General features: G+C 29.9%; 3 protein-coding genes across 3 annotated transcripts; 2 read left to right on the forward strand and 1 right to left on the reverse strand.

Annotated features, from left to right (window-relative positions):
- mRpL41 (mitochondrial ribosomal protein L41) lies at positions 1-804 on the forward strand. Its single transcript, XM_074126935.1, has 3 exons — positions 1-232; positions 310-410; positions 487-804. Exons 1-3 carry the CDS (start codon positions 82-84, stop codon positions 745-747), a joined length of 513 nt encoding a protein of 170 aa, XP_073983036.1. The 5' UTR covers positions 1-81; the 3' UTR covers positions 748-804.
- A 1,678-nt stretch (positions 805-2,482) lies between these two features.
- san (Probable N-acetyltransferase san) lies at positions 2,483-10,118 on the reverse strand. The gene is made up of 4 exons (XM_074126927.1): positions 9,953-10,118; positions 9,635-9,771; positions 7,427-7,613; positions 2,483-6,499 (listed from the first exon to the last, which is right to left on the reverse strand). Exons 1-4 carry the CDS (start codon positions 9,958-9,960, stop codon positions 6,193-6,195), a joined length of 639 nt encoding a protein of 212 aa, XP_073983028.1. The 5' UTR covers positions 9,961-10,118; the 3' UTR covers positions 2,483-6,192.
- A 152-nt stretch (positions 10,119-10,270) lies between these two features.
- Positions 10,271-19,331, forward strand: LOC141453550 (V-type proton ATPase catalytic subunit A). The gene is made up of 13 exons (XM_074126924.1): positions 10,271-10,411; positions 10,997-11,115; positions 11,207-11,319; positions 12,345-12,572; positions 12,822-12,959; positions 13,052-13,203; positions 13,272-13,413; positions 13,504-13,633; positions 13,952-14,078; positions 14,686-14,934; positions 15,126-15,332; positions 15,892-16,081; positions 17,261-19,331. The coding sequence occupies exons 2-13, from the start codon at positions 11,043-11,045 to the stop codon at positions 17,351-17,353; spliced, it is 1,842 nt and encodes a 613-aa protein (XP_073983025.1). The 5' UTR covers positions 10,271-10,411; positions 10,997-11,042; the 3' UTR covers positions 17,354-19,331.
- The last annotated feature ends 161 nt before the right edge of the window (positions 19,332-19,492 follow it).

Genomic DNA, 19,492 nt, shown 5'->3' on the forward strand with positions numbered 1-19,492 from the left:
TTAGGAATAAATTACCTTCTCAGAAGGTAACGTGCTGTTATAGATTAAGCATCGGAATTAAGTGGTTTATTAAAGAAATAAATGAATTATAAAATCATTTATCGTACTATCTCCACAACGTCTATTACTTGTGGAAAAAAGAATTTCAGAAAATTTATAATACCATCTAGAGGTTCAGAGATATTTAAAAACAGGCAAGAAAATAATCCAGATCCAGGGATTCCTTTATACAGTAAGTATGAAGATTTATTATTTAAGTTATTTCTCAAAGTAAAATACAAGTAATAAGTAAATTTAAAAAAAAAATAGAAGGCAGACCAAAGGAAACTGGTTATAAATCAGAAGAGGGCTATGTTACCGTTCCAGAAATGATACCAGAAATTGTCGTACCTGATCTTACAGGGTTTAAGGTAATTAACTTACTTAATCATTCTTTTCGTATTTACTAGTATTTAGCACTAACGCTTGAATTCATACCTTTTGCAGCTAAAACCATACGTTTCTTATCGTGTCCCCGACGTAGTACAATCAGAATTTACATCCAAAGATCTATTTAATGCTATATATTCAAAGAAAATAGTTGAAGATTTTAATTCAGGCAAACTAAAAAGTAATGGTGAAGCTGTGGAACCTAGCGATGCAGAGAAATTAACACCAGAATTAGCGTGGACAAAAGCAAGACAGACTGGTTCAGATATATTTTCAGAAAGGAGCAAACGAGAAGAAGAAGAATTGTATTTTAGTTAGGATATATAGATAATTTTTTGTGGTGTAGATAGTAAAATTATATTTTGTAAATTTTTCTGTGCATCTTTTTTGTTTACAAAGTAGTGCTTGAATTACAACTCCTGTGATATTATCACGTTCAAGGGAAATCATTTACGAATTTACTCCGAATCTCAAGAAATTTTCTTCAAAATTATTCAATTCTCTCATTTGCATTGTGGTAACGACGCAAAATTCAGCGGACTCGAATATTAAGAGGGTAGGTAGCCAATATTAGCTCCCTCTTGATCAGTTAAAAACTTAATTTACCTGAAGTTTGTAGCTTTTTATATTAAATAATTTAAGTACTAATTTGAGATAAATGGCTTCCAAGAAACTCTGTAACACTCCTAAAAACCTCAGGAATTCGCCTTTGCTCTTGCTTCCTATTTTCTTCTGTCGGAATTTCAGCATCACGTTAATTCCTGGTTGATGATTACTCCACACACTACACCAGTGGTTCTTAACCGGTGTTTCGCGAATATGGTCCGAGTGTTCCGCGAAATTTCAATTTCAAATGTATTGAAAATTAGAAACTTAAGAAAGATACGAAAACAAAAACTCGTTCCTTTTTTTTAAAATTTGAATTTTCCACTACCAAAGCTGGCCTATCTTTTTAAGTCATAGTCTTTTACAACATTTGTTATTTGTAGCAACGTACTTTTATGTTCATCATTTGATTAATTTTATTTTCAGAATTTATTTTTTAAAACTATGTAATAATTTATCGTTTTTCATTTTAATTAATATATATATCTTTTTTTTAAATTGTATTCGATTTTTTATTCATTAATTTTAAGTTCTTGCTAAGTACTGAATTTCAAATTTTTCAATGTTAGTGTCCCGCGAGAAAAATATATACATAATTGTGTTCCGCGTCTTTGAAAAAGTTAAGAACCACTGCATTACACTATCACCATCTCACGTACCTAAGTATTTTCCTAATTTCTGGAAAAGTACTTTAAAAATTATAAGACACCTTCAAGTTTGCCATCATTATACAAAGTTAAAAGAAAAACGTAATGGCTAATTCTTAAAGTAATCCCCAAAAACTGAAAAACGATTCAGCAGCAAAGGTGTAGCACGCTTTCGCTAGTACTGATTTTGATCAAAACCGTATTATTTTTGGGTCTAAAAAAAATAATTTTGAACCACTTGCGATTTTTTCGTTTTTGAGCTATGCAGTACCTCTTTTTCGAAATCATCCAACTTCAAAATATGAATTTTTGGTGAAATCTAAAAAAAATTCTTTAACTGCATTATTGTTAAAGTAAATAATAACATACGTTGTACTATAATAAAAAAAGTTTCTTTATTTCTGTACAATCTATTAATTTACATCACAACAGTCCTTTTTTTTTCCTTTTTTTCAATTTTTTTAATTTTTTTAACTAAACACCGCAAGAATGCAAGTTATATTCAAAAAGGAATAATGCTTGTCTCGCAATGTCTTCTAAAATATGAAACTCCACAAAATGGCAATATTTGCAGTTATAACAAAAAGAAACGATTAATTAATTAAAAAAAAACAAAAAAAAACATTATTTCTCTCAGAATACTTACATCTAATACAAGTAATTATAATTTCTTTACTTTTGTTTTATGATTTTATAATTATTTATTTTTTTTAATTATAATTATCGCGTAGCACTTTAGTTTTGTTTTTCATCAATCTATTATTAATGATTAACAAATCTAACTAACCAAATAAATAGTCCTTACAATTTTTTTTATAACAGGATTATGAATCTACATTTTTTTTTTTTTTAATTAGAAATATACAAATTTTCGATTCTTTAAACATAAATTTTGAAAAAGTAAAAAGAGGAGAAAATGCTGCGGTGGTTCAATATATTCAATTCTTGTTATTATAGAGATGAAATATAATAGATAAGTCATAATAAAGCTTAGATTCTAGTAGTTATTAATAATAAAAAATAATTCAGGAACTTATTTATTAAAGAGTCATATTTTTTTTTTTTAAAGAAAAATTACTTTTAGACCGATCATATATCACCTGTAATAAGAAGAAGAAAGAAAAAAGACAGAATTCCAAAGATATACTTTGCTGTATTTTAGTTTCTGTAAAAGAGGAATAGAAGTGAAATGGCAGGAGCTGCCAGTAGAAATATGTAAAAATGAGTCTTCAGGAGTTCATGGATGTTTAATTTTTTTTTTTTTATAGGATTTGAATAGGATGAAAGCAAAGAGCTGAGAAATTTCAGGTTGGTCCAGAAAGCTGGGTGATTGCTGGATCAACAAAAAACCAGGGAAGAGGTAAGCAGCTTTCAGGTAGGGAAAAACCTAAGGCAACATACAAAGAGGAAAAAAAGGGATTAAGTACTTTGTTGTATCGTAAAGTAACAATTCATAAAGTTTTTTTCATTTTATTCCCTTGAAAATTCTAGGTTTTTAACTTTTTAAATGCCCTATTCCTGGATTTTTCATCTCTTTCTAATTTTGTTGGCCATTTATCAGTAAATATTTTCAACAATGAATATGGCCGACTTTTTGTCTCTGTTTTCATGTTACATCCATCCCCTGACCATCAGCGGACTCTGAACTATAGATGCTCTTGGCAAGAGAAAAGTCTATATGCAGCAAGCAAAACTAGATCCTGGACGAGGGACTTCCAAATCTTGAGCCCAATGCCTCTTCATTAGAGCTGTAATCCCTTCCCTGATTGAAATTTATTTCAATCATTAACCTAACATTTTTGATCTCATTTTTTATCATTCCACGAACATTCCAATAAGACATTATTTTTACGTGGAAACAATGATTTTTGTTGATATGGAATTCTAATGTTTGAAAATCCAAAATTGGTTAGAATTAAATTAACTGAGAGATGATAAAATCTCTTAAATGATAGGGAAAATTTTCAGAAAATATACTGATCAATATTCCTATATTTAATCATCTATTTTCGGATTCCCATTTTCAATGAGTTCACAGAACTATCTACAAGTAGTTTAAAAAGAAAGGGTTCAAGAAAGAGCTGGGTTCCTGATTATTAAGTTTATCTAGCGTAATCATGAATATCGGAAGAAGATTTACAACCTCAATTGGGAGACGAGGAGTGTTTTGTGCACCAGACAGTGCGACCTTGAATCAGCTGACTTCCAACAACCTGCTCAAGTCAAATCCTAATCTCATCGAGTCAAAAAAAAAAAACTTAATTCAAGACAAATAAATAATTTCTTGAAAAAATTGTGAAAAAACAGCGAAAGTTTAGGTCTTTCGACAATTAATTTGACAACAAACCAAAAATCATGACCATAACCTGACTGTTCACAGTAGTTGAAGTAACAATAAAATATAGTAATTCGTTCCTAAGAATGAGCAATAAATTCAACAAATAATTTGAATGAAAAGTTAAATTTGAAGCTACAATGAAAATACGAAACATCCGAATGGTCGATTAAATAAAAACATAACCCAACGCAATAGATTTTTTCACACAAATTCATTTATATACAAGAAAATAAATCGAAGGCTGCATGCAATATTGATAATAATTAACAAAATAATAAGGATTATATTAAGTACTATTTACATATTTACGAAAGAATACATTTTTTAAAAATATAATAATAAAATGCACAAGCAGTTTGGAAAATAAAAAGTTTACTTGGAAATTTGTATAAGTCAAAAAATAAAAATGGCACGGTTCAAATTTCAAATTCATAATAGCTTTATTTAAGGAAATGAGCAGGCAGATCAGCCCAAGCGAAATTATAATTAATCACCACGAGACTCGGTAGTGCCTAGTTTTGCTTACAAAATATATGATGTTTCGTGACCTTCTGATAGAACTGAGCGAACTTATGTTCTTAGCCATTCACAGAAGATTGAGAACGTCAATCGTAAATAGTACCTTCCACGAGTTTCTCAGGCTGAAGAAGTGTTTATGCTATTCTTTATTGCATCTTTGAAACTCCCAGTTTGGATAGTACAGCTTTAATGAAGCTGGACGGTCATACAGGGATTTCGGTAAGAAAAAAGGTGGAAAGTCTGGACCAATCGGGAGCCTTCATCAGCCTTGATGATAGTACAAATTCGGCACTTGTACAATAAGCAGTTTTCAAACGTAGGATGAGCTTTTTACTTTAAGGGTTAATAGTGAGCTACTTGAACCAGGAACTTGGTTGAACATTTTGATATAAGTTATTAAACAAATATCTCAAATAATCAAAACAATCTTTTTTACTTTTGAAAGAAATGAAAATGCAGTAAAAAGCTATTCCAAAACTACGCGCTATTCTAAAAAATATTAACGCAATATAATTTTTGAAAAATAATAACATTCAGCATGCATAAAAATTATTATTATGTATTTTTTTTACCGTGCCATTTTTTTTTTTCAATTTGTAGATTTAAATATTATTTTGTTAAGAATTTTAAAAATTAGTCTCTGCTATTAGATGGTAACAAAATTTCATAAAAATACTTCTTCCTTAGATGAACCGTTCATGAACAGGGAACATCTGTTCTAATTCCTTAAATAATATTTTTATTTGTATCTAATTACGCGACAGTAAAAAATAATTTTACTTTTCTCGCACAATGATAGCTTTATATTTGAGGGTGAATTTTTCTAATAAAGCACCGTAAATTGTAATTTTGTTTATTTGACTTTCTTATTTTTTAAATCGTCTCAATTATGTACGAGCATTTTTAATTATTAAAGTTACTTGACAAAATTGTCTCAATTCAGAAACTTTAGGCCAATTTTTTTCTTGTATTCAAAATTACATTATTAGTTTTAAACTAATGTAAAGTTTCTGGTATCTAGAAATTTTGAATAAATGTAAGATTAGAGTTAAAATTTCCTAAATAAATTAAGCCGAACCGTTAAAGTACCTTGACTTAAAGCCAGCTCGAATTAAACATGTTAAAGAGTACAACCTCCGAAGATGGTGTACAATTTTGTAACGTGTTTGGTAATCCTAAAACATTTTATTAAAAAACAATATTCACCTAGAATCTAAAAATAGACAATGCCTATATAAAATAGATAAAGTTAAAGAAAGAAACCACAAGACGGACACTTTTGAATTCTCGTTATTGAGAAAAATAACGGTGTTAGGACGAATTTTGTTTTTCAACCAAGTTTTCATAAAATCATTATCCCTTAAGGACACCACAGCATAATCCACCCCTTGATCAAGTTCATCCTGTCGCTGAGTTGTTTTATTCTTTTAAATTTTCGTTCAATGGCTTTTAGAATAAACGATCCAAACTTATTCATTTAAACACATAAATGTTATAAATAATGAAAATGGCTTGCCTTTAAAATAATTTGATTTTTGTTTCGTTTTTTTTTCTTTTTTGTAGTTTAATTTAATGAGACAATAATTAAAATAGTGAGTTTTCAAAAGAAAAATAATAATAATAATAATAATTGCAGAGACTTCTATTCAATTATCATTTTTCAGACTGTTTCTTATCACTATGGTTGTGATGATGATTCTTATCATTATGGTGATGATTCTTATCATTGTGGTGATGATGGTGACTACTCTTATCGTGCGACGTTTGGCGCCCATTATCGTTCGGATGTGGTGACAGGCCGTTAGTAATCGCCGGTGGGCGATTCGGCCTTAAAGTTTTCTGCAATACGTGCGCATCGGCCGGTTCGATTCTTTTATAATAATGCTTTTTAGTTTCGTGTATTTCAAAACCAAACTTTTTGTAAAAGTCTATAGCGCCTGTGTTGTTAACTTGTACGTGCCTGAAAAAAAATAATGAAATAAAATGAAGTAGAGAGAAAAAAAAAATAATGTTAATCCGTTCGGTTAAGGAAACTAAAAGAGAAATAAGCTCATTTGAGCTAATATTATGATCATTAGAATAAGAGCTTTGTGACTTAAATTTCAAGAAAATAATCTTCTAAACTAATGAACCTTTAAAGTACATATTTAAAGAAAACTAGACCCTAGATTAGTCTACAATACAGTAAAATTTCATACTAATAAGAGCATTAGAATGTGAGATATTAAGGGTGGAATTTTGCGAATGTTTTCAAAAATAAAATTTTCAACATTAAATATCTCATGAACTAATTGTAGTTCATGTTCAGAACCTATGTAGTACATATTTGACAGAAATGTAGACACTAGATTAGTCTACAATAGCGCAAAAATTCATTATAATACTTGAGGGACGAATTTGGCGTCCGTTTTAAAAATCGGAAATTTCGACATCAAATATCTCAAACTAATTCATCAAAAAGCTTATATTTTGCGCATGTATGGACACTAGATTGATCTATATTTGTGTCTAAATTCATACTAACACAACCACTAGGTTGTGAGATTTAGTGACTTCAATGTCTGCGTTTTGAGTAAGGAAAAACTTCAACATTTCAATACCAATGAGCTCACAAAACTAATGCAGCTATAAGTATATTGGTAAGTAAGTATTAAACAGAAATCTATAAAACAATAGATAGAGGTAAGATTTATTTTTTTGCTATTTTGGCGTGTAAAAATCTGTTACAAAACTATTTTTATTTCGCTTCTATAGTTGAACAAAATAAAACAAACAAATGGAGGAATTAAATAAATTGAAATCCTTTTCTAATATTTTAAGAATATTTTTCAGAAATAATGGTTTTACTAATCTAAAAAATAATTTGTAAAAAAAAAAATTAACTTACAGATATACATTATCATAATTGCCATCTTTTTCTACATGTCTAAGTACGTGTTCGACCATTGTTGTGCCAACACCCAGTCGACGATACGGCGATAAACATCCAAGTGTCATAATATAAAGGCGGCGGGAATTCTCGGACATATCCACTCGACAGCAAACAGCACCGACCACAATGTCATTATAGTAAGCTAAGGAAAGAAAATAATTCTAAATTCTTTAAAACTAAGATAAAATTAATTTGAATATACTATACGTCACATTGAAGACCTTCTCAGAAGACCACAAGACAGATATTTCTTCAAATTGAAAATCTATGAACCTTAAACAAGTCTAACCTAAAATCTTATATTATTGTAAAACTAATTTGGTCTCACCGACTTTGAGAAGTGGGTGGATTCAATAAATCATCCTAACAACCACCGTTTACAAAGCCATCAATCTACAATTGAATTATTGGGAAAAACCTTTTACTTATCTAACAGGAGAAATCATTCTCATATCTGGATTCAACAAATATCAGTGACTTGATTCATACGTGATATTGTCAATTTTATGCTTTTCTCGTATTGATTAATCAACTTTTACCAGCAATATTCCGACAAAATCTTAACAACTGAAACCTCTTTTGATCACTTTGTCAAGTTCTTGGTAAAATATATGTAACGTTTAAAAAGTGTGCATTGAACACCAATATTACTGATGTAAAGTTGTTACGCTGCGACCTAGCAATTCTAAATTTTCAAATAAAACGGACGAAGAGTACAAATAACAAAGTATGTGATAAATATTTGTATAGTATCATCCCTACTATAAGATCAAAGTCGGCGTTAAAAAGTATTCTAAACACAAATCCTAATATTTTAGAAAAAACCCTTATACAACTGTCCTACCGGAAAGTTTTAATATCTAAACTTTTTATTTAATCAAAAGTAAACAATGGTAGAACTCTAGCCTCATCGAGAAATCCAAACCAAGTACTCCTGGGAACATGCAATCTCAATGAGTATAATGATGGTCTAACAAAACACCTATTACACTTCTGATCATCCTATTTAAATGCTGATGCCTTTAATCCAAAATATGTTCAAGTAAGTACATAACATGAACATATGTCTTTAATTTCCAATTTCTTTGATTAAAATAATAATTTCCCAGCCATTTAGGATCTAATACCCGCCTTGAATACTTATTTTTCTACGACAAGTGTTAATTTATTGTTGCCTAACGCTAGTTGGGGCAAGTAGTGTAACAGAAGAAACAAACGTCATGAGTACATTTTTATAAAAAAAAGTGTCTTAAGCTGGTGCAGAAAAAGGTTGCTACTTTAATAACTGTGTAACGTAAACATAAACCACAATATTATTTTTTTTGTTTTTGTTTTTTTTTTGCAAGTCAGCTTCGCTACGAATGACTCGTGGAATTCCAGATTAAATTATTTGTTTAATTTTTACTAAATGAATAATCCAAGGAGAATTCAAAAAAATACTCGAACATTTATTATCTTTAGATAGCCAGTGTACCTCCGTTTGCAGCAATAAAATTATTGCAGTGCTCATCACTTTTTCGCACAGGTTGGTAAATAACCTATTAGTAGGCGGATTTGACTTGAATTTTTGCCAACTGCGGTTTAACTAACCACAATGAAATGGTAAACTTCAACTTGCTACTATACAAAAAAAAAATACTCAAGTGCATTCATTTTATACGAAAAATACTGAGCAGCACATATCCATAAAAAAAAGCATAGTGAGTTGAGTGTAGAATAGCTATCTACTTAATTTTCATTCGATCCCTTTGAAAATTTTCTTCTGCAACAAAGTAGATGGGCCATTAAGTTTTTCTGGGATCTGTCGCTCTTATTCAACCCGCAAATATATAGTAATTCATAATCACCTCAGTGGGCGATATTAACCAAGACCGTAACCATTAATTCAAGTTAACCAACAATTAGTTTAGAGGGAAGTAGCCTTTTTGCACTATTTAAAATGAGTTAGATATGTTCGATCAATAACTACAATATTTAAAAGAATTTTGAAAAGTCAAAAATTGAAACTAATTGAAGAAACAATTTTCTTAATCAACACCCAATCAATTCTGTATTTACTTCAATGAAACACTTTTTTGACAAGCAACGCACTGTACTAGTCTACTTCTATCGTTGTAAAGTTTTGCTATGGTAAATAACGTCAAGACTTACTTTAGGACTTACCTAATTTTGCCAATTCACCCACTTCTAATACATCTTTATAAAATTTTTCATTGTATGATACAGGAAAAACTACAGTATTTAATTTCTTCAACTGCTTAATGTTATGTGGAGTAACATCACCCAGTTCGATCCTAGACCTAATAAAAAATAATTCAATTAACTCTCCAGTTTAAAAAACAAAAAACAGGAACAAATTATACAAATCCAGAACAGCTATGTTTGAATCTTAGTTTGAATGATTTAAAAATTTATAAACAATTTACTTTCAAAGTTGAACCATAACCTTGCTTTTGAATTATTAAAACATGTTTTAATTACCGGGTCATAATTGGAGTAAAATTAATTTATTCAAAAAATTATTTTTTGAATAAGTTAGCAATTCAGTATTTCAGAAAAAAACTCAATTGATAGATAGCAGCATTACTTCAATTTTTGAGGGAAAATAAACTATCACTGGTCAGGAGAGCACAAAAAAGTTCGGGAATAAAAGGTAAGGGGGGTAACTCGATAGGTTTACTTTTAAAACTAGAAAAACACGTGCTTTAATTAAAAAAGGTTATCAATTTTTGCTCCATAAATCTTTAAAAGGAAATATTTACTTAAATCTATGACTACTATAATTTCATATTTGTAGAAATTTATGTTTTATGTAGTTGTAAATGAAAATACTTGTTTGGGTTGTTATATAATCTAACAAGGAGGAGGAGACCGTCTGAACACAGCTGACCCTAGCATTATCAGCTGTCGGTGGGCGAGGTTTGGATACGAACTATCACAGTAAGTAACATACAATATATTTTTAACAAATTTTTTTCTAAAATGTAACATGTAAGTTATTATCAGATAAGTACTGCACAATAAGTGCTTCAAAATCTAAAAAGATTTTTTTAAATCTATAGTTATAGCGGCTCCATTTGATTATAGCTTTCCCGGAGTCTGTTCTCTTTTACTTTTTTATTTTATTTTAAATAGAATTTTTAAGTTTCTTATATTTCCACATCACATTATAACTGATGTTTTAAAGATATATGAAGTAATTAATATTGTAAAGTTAACAGATTTACAGTAGAAAACTAAAATTTCAGCTTTGACACAGTTAACACACGTTAAACTGGGCAACGCCCACTTTTTAAAAGACATTTCTTGTCTTAGCTTTAATGAATTTTTTCAAGTGTTTGTATTCTCAGGCATTTACAATTGTGTTAGATTTTTTCAACATCTTCTTTTTCCTATAGTAGTAATTATGTTTTTCCTTGTTAATAGTGAAATATTTTTATTATTTTTGTAACAGCTTTCTTGAAGTACGAGAACAGATTAAGAAACTATTTTATTTCAAATGAAATAAGTAAATTTTGTTTATAGATCATTTTATTAATTAACTGGGAATACTGATAATAAACTTATAAAAATGGCCTTACCAAGAATAAAAGATGAAGAAATAGAATCAAACTTTGGTTATGTTTTTGCTGTATCTGGTCCTGGTTAGTACAATTTTTTGTTTAGTTTTTTTAATATGTTAAGTAAATCTTTTGAATAAAAACAATAAACTATTTCTATTTTTGTTATTTTTAGTCGTTACGGCAGAGAAAATGTCAGGCTCTGCTATGTACGAACTTGTTAGGGTAGGATATTTCGAACTAGTGGGAGAAATTATCCGTTTAGAAGGAGATATGGCCACCATTCAGGTAACATTTTCAATGTACATCTTTTCTTTTTTTTTTTTATAAAAAATAAATGTTTTTCTTTTGTTTCATTAAGTTTTTATACGCGGATCATATATTTTTTTTCTGGACTTCAGACTTTTGGTTTTCCTTTCGGACTTTTTTAACTACTCCCAAAGGAGCTTTAGCTACATTATTGTGTCTTGAAAGTAAACTGAACCATCCATACTAAAGTACCCGCCCTTAAATGTGTTGAATCAATTCTGTCGTCCTTCAGCAGCTAGTTCTGCAGCCAGCATCAAAAGCTAGGTAAAAGCATCACCAGGTCAAAAACAGGTCAGATCCAGAGGAAGTCAAAGCAAGCGTTTAAACAAGTTTTTGTTATTATATTTTGTTGATAACTGTGAAAAGTATATCCTCTCTAATTTTAAAACTTCTAGAAACACAGAAACTAACCTCTTCTTTTCGAAAAAGTTGAGCTAATAATGCCTCTCTTATTATTGTTACAACTATTTATTTGTTCTTATTAATATGATTTTAATGTCTCTCCCAATGAGATGTTTACTTCACCAAGAAGGCAGAGACTTTATTTCAACTCTCATTACTTTTTACATATTGGAAAAATTGACTTACAATTCTATTAACTTCAAGAAAGGAAACTGCTTTCTGCGCACAATCACCAGCTCTGGTTCCAATCTAAGAGTGTTCAGCATGAAGTACTTGACCATGGTGGTGATTATCAGCGAAATCAAAATCCAGTCGTTCATCTCTTTATGCTTAAAACTAAGACCTTGTTTTAGTTGTGGAAACTGCTGTACATACATTGAAGTAAAATTCTATAACTACATCGAACATATTGTATAAAGAGATTCTCTGTGCGTAATGCTGTAAAAATATTTAGTTCCATTCCTCTCCCCTAATCGTGTAAAAACATCGACTTTCTCCCGTTCCTCCAATTTTTACTTTCAAATCATACGTACAGGATCATACATTCTGAATGTTTTTATTTTAGGTGTAGATTATTTTTATTATTATTTGTTGATGAACAGGTATATGAAGATACTTCTGGTGTAACAGTCGGAGATCCTGTATTGCGTACTGGAAAGCCATTGTCAGTAGAACTGGGACCTGGTATTTTAGGTAGTATTTTTGATGGTATCCAGAGACCTTTAAAAGATATCAACGAGCTATCAAATAGCATTTATATACCAAAAGGTGTGAACATTCCGGCGCTTTCCAGAACTGCTACTTGGGACTTCGTTCCTTCAAATATCAAGGTGAAAACCTTAAGCTTTTAATTATTTATTTTTATTAAAGAAAAGATTTTTACAAAATGATTCTCTTCAAAGTCAACAAACTTTCAAGAAAACTTACAGTTTTTACTTTGAATATTTCTAAGACAGACAGTACTCAGTCACAAGTACGACTATTTATTTATTTTTATTTTTTCCCCTCTCCGTTGGCAATAGTATTATACAACTTATCTCAAAATTAAATTGCTTATTTTAACAGTTTCTTATGCACAGATTGGCAGTCACATTACTGGTGGAGATCTTTACGGTGTGGTACATGAAAATTCCCTGGTAAAACATAAGATGATTTTACCTCCCAAAGGAAAAGGTACTGTCACTTATATCGCTGCACCTGGAACTTATACTGTTGATGTAAGTTTAATGTTCTTGGGCTTAAATTTTATTTAATTAAATCATTGATAATAAAAAGCTAATAGCGTATTATCATTTTTCTCCCCCCAAAGGATGTAGTTTTGGAAACGGAATTTGATGGCGAAAAAACTAAAGTAAAAATGTTACAAGTATGGCCGGTCCGTCAACCCCGTCCATGTACAGAGAAACTTCCGGCAAATTACCCTCTGTTGACCGGCCAGAGAGTATTGGATGCTCTTTTCCCGTACGTTGCATTCTATATAAGTACTTCTTAGAAATGTGAGATTTATTAACAAAAAATAAAATTTCCAGCTGTGTCCAAGGAGGAACAACTGCCATTCCCGGTGCTTTTGGTTGTGGAAAAACTGTAATTTCGCAAGCTTTGTCCAAATATTCCAATTCTGATGTCATTATATATGTTGGTTGCGGTGAAAGAGGAAATGAGATGTCTGAGGTTTGTGTTTTTTGATATGATACAGTGATGTATTGAAAGTTTAAAGTAAGATATGGTTAATTAATTTTGCTCTGTTTTCCAAACAACTAGGTATTGCGAGATTTTCCTGAGCTGTCTGTGGAAATTGAAGGTGTAACAGAATCAATCATGAAGCGTACTGCTTTGGTTGCTAATACATCAAACATGCCTGTAGCAGCTAGAGAGGCTTCTATTTATACAGGTTAATCATCTTGGAAACTCATGTTTAGATTTGTAATGATTAAAAAATTTGTGCACAACATGGAATGTTCTCAATCTGAGTGTAAAACATTGCGGTTGTTTTTTTAACCTAAAAAATGCATTTATTTTCCCACAAAATCTCATTTATTTCAATGCACTTTGTCCAAAGTTATTCTAATGAATCTATCGCGTCCTGAAATCCGACTTTTTAAGGATGTGCAAAATCATTAATTCGTGGTTCTTAAAAGGTTTTCCAGCCATATTGTAGTAAAATGTTCAATTAATAACACCTTTTTAAAGTTTTTTTTTGTTTTTGCAGGCATTACCTTATCTGAATATTTCAGAGATATGGGTTACAATGTGTCTATGATGGCAGATTCTACTTCACGTTGGGCTGAAGCTTTGAGAGAAATTTCAGGACGTTTAGCTGAAATGCCTGCGGACAGGTTATTTTATTTATTTTATTTTTTAATGAAAACTGAGAATGAAGCATAATTGTATGCCTTAATTGCACCCTAAAATTTGAGTAATTTTGAGAAATTGTCACAAAAATTGGAGAGTGCGAATCTTGGAGGATGGGATTTTTTTTAACAGCCGCAAAGCTGGGTTGAAGGTTATTTTCAATCTCAAACCTCTCCGCGTTTAGTGAAGAGTTCTTTTTAAAAAGTTGATTTCATTTTGTTATAATAAACATTATACCATAAATTTTGACGATTGGTTAAGCAAACATGATATTTAATTCTTGAATGGCTTTTATCAATATAAGTATAAGTGGAGGTGGCAGTTCCATCATTTCTTCAGACATTTAGTCATAATAAGAAAGTACCTGTTCTTATATCGCTCGTAGAGGCTTCGGTGATCTATTAAGACCTCCTTCTTACTTTTCGAACTAACCAACTGTTCTTACATCATGATGAATGCTGCATAAATCAGAAGTACTAATGAGCGGGGGAACTGAACCCATTTACTCACTTTTTCCGTGCTACCGTTTAACCGGCCTCTGAGATTGATTTCTATTTAAAGGTAATAATATTGAATTTTTTTATATTTCAGTGGTTATCCAGCTTATTTGGGTGCTCGTCTAGCTTCATTTTACGAACGAGCTGGCCGAGTGAAATGTTTGGGCAATCCAGAACGTGAAGGATCTGTGAGCATTGTAGGTGCTGTATCACCTCCAGGAGGTGACTTCTCAGATCCTGTGACATCAGCTACTCTGGGTATTGTACAAGTGTTCTGGGGATTAGATAAGAAACTAGCTCAGAGGAAACATTTTCCATCCATTAACTGGCTTATTTCATACAGGTTAGTATCGTAATCAGATCATGTTTAGATTTTTAGCAAACGTTTTCGTACTTAAGTTTAAAAATTAATCACGCCTAGTTGATTCTTATGCTCGGTTATAATAATCCAAGCAAGTACCGGAATGCGATGAACCATAATACAAATACACGAATGTAATATTTCTTACATTTTTCATTTGCCTATGATTATAGTAAATATATGAGAGCTTTGGACGATTTCTATGACAAAAACTTCCCAGAATTCGTGCCCCTAAGAACTAAGGTCAAGGAAATCCTGCAAGAAGAAGAAGATCTGTCAGAAATTGTACAATTGGTCGGTAAAGCTTCACTTGCAGAATCTGATAAAATTACTCTGGAAATCGCTAAATTATTGAAAGATGATTTCTTACAACAAAACAGGTAATTTATTTTTATTATTTACTAATTAATCAATTTACATCAGTTATATATATAAGTAACTGGGGGGATATCAAAATCCAACTGGTTTGCGATCAGGTTGGCTACCAAAAAAAATTAAAAAAAGAAACAAAATTACATCATTAGTTATCTTTGAAAACAAGTTTAAAAGATAATTGATGTAATATGCACTTTATTTAAGAAGTTAGAAATGATATGTAAAATAATTAAGATGAAAAAGAAGGTGCAGAAAACAGATTATTAAAAATTAGTAGGAAAAGATTATTTAGTTCAGATTTTGTATAATATCAGAGTAAATATTAAACTTTACTGTGACGAATAAAAAGAAAAGGTTAGTTTAGCTAATCAGTAATTTCAGATCTTATTTTATGATAAATCGATAGAGTAGAATTATAATCACAATTCAAGCATTTGTATGGGTGGTCACAGCTATAGCTGAGTTGAAAATTGGTCATTAAATTGTTTAATTTAGAAATTGTATGTAAATACAATGTTTATTAAAATTGTTAAGAGTAAAATTTCACATCTTTTCTTTTAACAGCTACTCACCATATGATCGATTCTGTCCATTTTACAAGACAGTGGGTATGCTGAAGAATATGATATCATTCTATGATGCTGCAAGACATGCTGTTGAATCGACAGCACAGAGCGAAGTTAAAATTACATGGGCTGTTATTAAAGAAAGTATGGGTAATATACTTTATCAAATGTCTTCAATGAAGTTTAAGGTAAGACGTATTATTTTTATTTACCTATTTTTATGACATAATTTGGGCATATATGGGCAAAACATCCGGTGGAGAATTCATACGGCTTTTCTTTTTTTTGTATTAGAATTTTCGCTTTTGAGACCATTTTATCGTAAACAAAAAAAAAATTCAAAACCAGTTATCCCAGGGAAAATATTCCACTTAAAAAGGTTGATCTACTTACAAAGTTTAGTGAACATTTTAGGAGGCATTTTCCAAAACAAAAAATCTTAGGAAAGTAAAAAAATCCAGTAAAGTGGTACATATGTTCACTAAACTAGGAACATTAGCAAACTTATTTAACCTCTTTTTCATAACTAAATCGCACAAATTAGGAAATTTTACTGAAAAGATATTTTGTGGAACATAATACCCATGTTCCCTTCTGAGAATTCCCAAAATCGAAGTTTCCTGGAGTATTTAAGTCTTAGATCAATCAGCAATTTAGGATACAAAGTTCAAAGAAAATCGATTGAAGCTATCTTTTAGAAAATCTCAAAAAAGTAAATAATTAATTAAGATCATGTTATTCCTGCTGTGGAATTGTAATTTAATTCGTAATTTCCATTTTCTTTTTAATTCGTATGTAGGACACAAAACCGTTTTGTATATTGTTATGGTCCTTACTCATTCTCTATTCCAGATCTTCTCTTTATCGAATTTTTCCTAGAAAAGTATTTCAAATGAAAGTTGTAGATCATCATAAGCTTACTGTACTACTGCACTCAGCAACTGTAGAGGCAGACGGAATTCGAAATCTCTTTGCCAAACTGATGAATTTACTTGTCATAATAGATGAAAATACGAAACTGATTAGGTTAACTAAACAATAAACATGTGTGACGGATTTAATAAAACTTTAAAATAAAAACTAATATAAGGAGGCACAATTACTTAATGCTTAGTTCGGGATATGAGCACTTTTATCACATGTATATGCACATCGTAAAATAAACTATGCTTTAAGAGCATTAACAAAGATGAGATTATTTGTTCAACTTTTTTTTTTTTTTCAATCTTGGTATCTAATCTAACCTAACACTCTTACATTTTCGCCGGTAAATACATTTTCACAAAAAAATACTTTACACTAATAAATTACAAATATAAATAGTAACTAACTTTTCTTTTTTTGTTTTTTTTTACATAATTAAAAAGGATCCAGTAAAAGATGGTGAATCAAAAATAAGAGCAGATTTTGAACAATTACATGAAGATATACAACAGGCATTCCGCAATCTAGAAGATTAAACATTTTTATTTTCACAGCTGTTCAGTAACCATATTTCCATTGTTGTGTGTGAATATTTTTTTCAAAAAAAAAAAAAAAAAAAAAAAAAAGTAAACACAAGTCTGCTCTTTGGGACATTTCTTCTTGAAGAAGCAATTTCGACAATAGTAACTATATAATTTGTTTTTTTTTTTTTTTTTTTTCGTTTTGTGTATTTTATTATAAGGAGCTGTAATTGTGAGAGGGAGGGGGGTGAAACAATAATGTTTTTACAGCTTCATTTATTGAAAAAGTTTAATATTTTTGCTTCGTGAGCGGGGGGGCGCGGAGAAAAAAAAAAAGGCAAGGACAATAACACCATTACATTCTAGTTCCCGGGGATGTGTTTCTCTGCTTTTTTTTTTTGTTTTATAAAAATTTTATTATAAATATATAAATATTACAAACACATTCAGATTGTACACTGCCTTAAATGTTGATCGGCTCCATTTTTGTTTGTTTGTTTTGACTGGTTATAAACTTCATCGTTTATGAAAAAAATATCCTTAACAAAAACAATAAGTAAATATGATTTTTCCCAGTTGTAAATAGAGACCACAAAATTTTTGTTGTATTATATTTAAGGTTTATCTCTGTAAATCTTTTTCTTTTCTTTTGTTTATTGTTTCTGAACAAAATCAAGGGTTACGGGATTTAGATTAATAAATAAAATCTAATAATTAAAAAATAAATTGTAGTTATTCCATTTTTAAATTGAAATTAAATAGAATAGATCATGCTTTTAATTTTAAAACCCTCCCTTTTTGTTTTTCTCTCTGGAAAACTTTGTTTTTCACTTTTACAAATAAAGGAATGTCAGAAAAAACGAAAAACATAAAAGCATTTAGGGTGAGGTTTTCTTTTTCCTAAGAATGTTTTGTGTAAATTAATAACTTGTTAATTATTAAAATAATATAGCATTCCATAATGTTATGTGTATTTGTAATATTTAATTCATATGAATTGCAAGATATATTTTTTTTTTTTTCCTAAGATTTTAAATATCAAAACAAAAATAGGAATTAACTGAGATTACTCTAATTGTAACACATTGTAAACATGAAGTATGTAGTTATCCTGGCAATAGTGCAATGAATTTTTCCAATTTCCATTTAGCTTCAATTCGCTGAAATCGCAAAAGAAAGCACACACTCACACACAAGTTCATTTGTTTATCCTGGTCTCAACAGGAGTCTTTCGAACTAATCTGCCTCAATTTTGTTGCATCCAATTTTTTATGATTTGATCCTAAAACAATGAGTGCTCAAGAATCACTTATATGTAGAAAATCTTTCCAGTTATTTACAAGAAGCTTTTGCGATTGTATGTTGGCGGCACATAGAACGCTTTTGGCTATCTGGAATGTTTTGGTACTGTATAATCTAGTCGGATGAGTAGAGAATATTCTAAAATCAGGTATAGCAATATCTCAAATCAAAATTTCGCAAAAATTTGGGGATTTGTTTTTTTTTTTTGGGTGGAACTGAGGGCACTTTACAATATATTCTCTTTTATAATTAAAAAAAGTTTATCTAGACAGCTCAAAAGTTGCGCGAAGATCACTAAAAATTAGCAATAAAGAAAAATGGGGATTACGATCTCAGAAGCTTCTTCGTCTTCATAATAAATGTGTTACATATAAAGTTGAAAATTTAATATAATGAGCGATCAACTAAAATATTCACCTCTATCATATATAATTAAAGAAAAAAATTTAATAATATTGTTAAATATTATAATTAAATATATTAAGATGCAGTATTAATTATAAACTCCTCTAAGAAAAATAAATTAAGTTTATTTTAGGAGGGGCACTTACTGAATTTGAGTAGTGTTTTTTCTCTTATACCTAAATGTCGATTGCCATAATTCTGTTTTAAAATCTCATAATTGTATGGTTATGTATTGAGATATGTTATATGTAAAAATTAAATTTGTTGACATGTTTCTTTTCCTGTATTTTTTTTAAATTTGAACTAATTAAATCGATCCATCATTTTTTTTCACAGTACTTAAATGCGTTTAAAGAGAAATGAAAGTAAAAAATGAAAGTATTAAACCTGTGTCATTTTTTAATTTTTTTAATTTATTTTATTTTTGTAAAAAAAAAAGAACGTAAT

This window comes from Rhodnius prolixus, unplaced genomic scaffold, assembly GCF_049639745.1.
Source record: "Rhodnius prolixus isolate KJV_2025 unplaced genomic scaffold, Rpr scaffold_3, whole genome shotgun sequence".
In the NCBI taxonomy this organism is placed as follows: Eukaryota; Metazoa; Arthropoda; class Insecta; order Hemiptera; family Reduviidae; genus Rhodnius; species Rhodnius prolixus.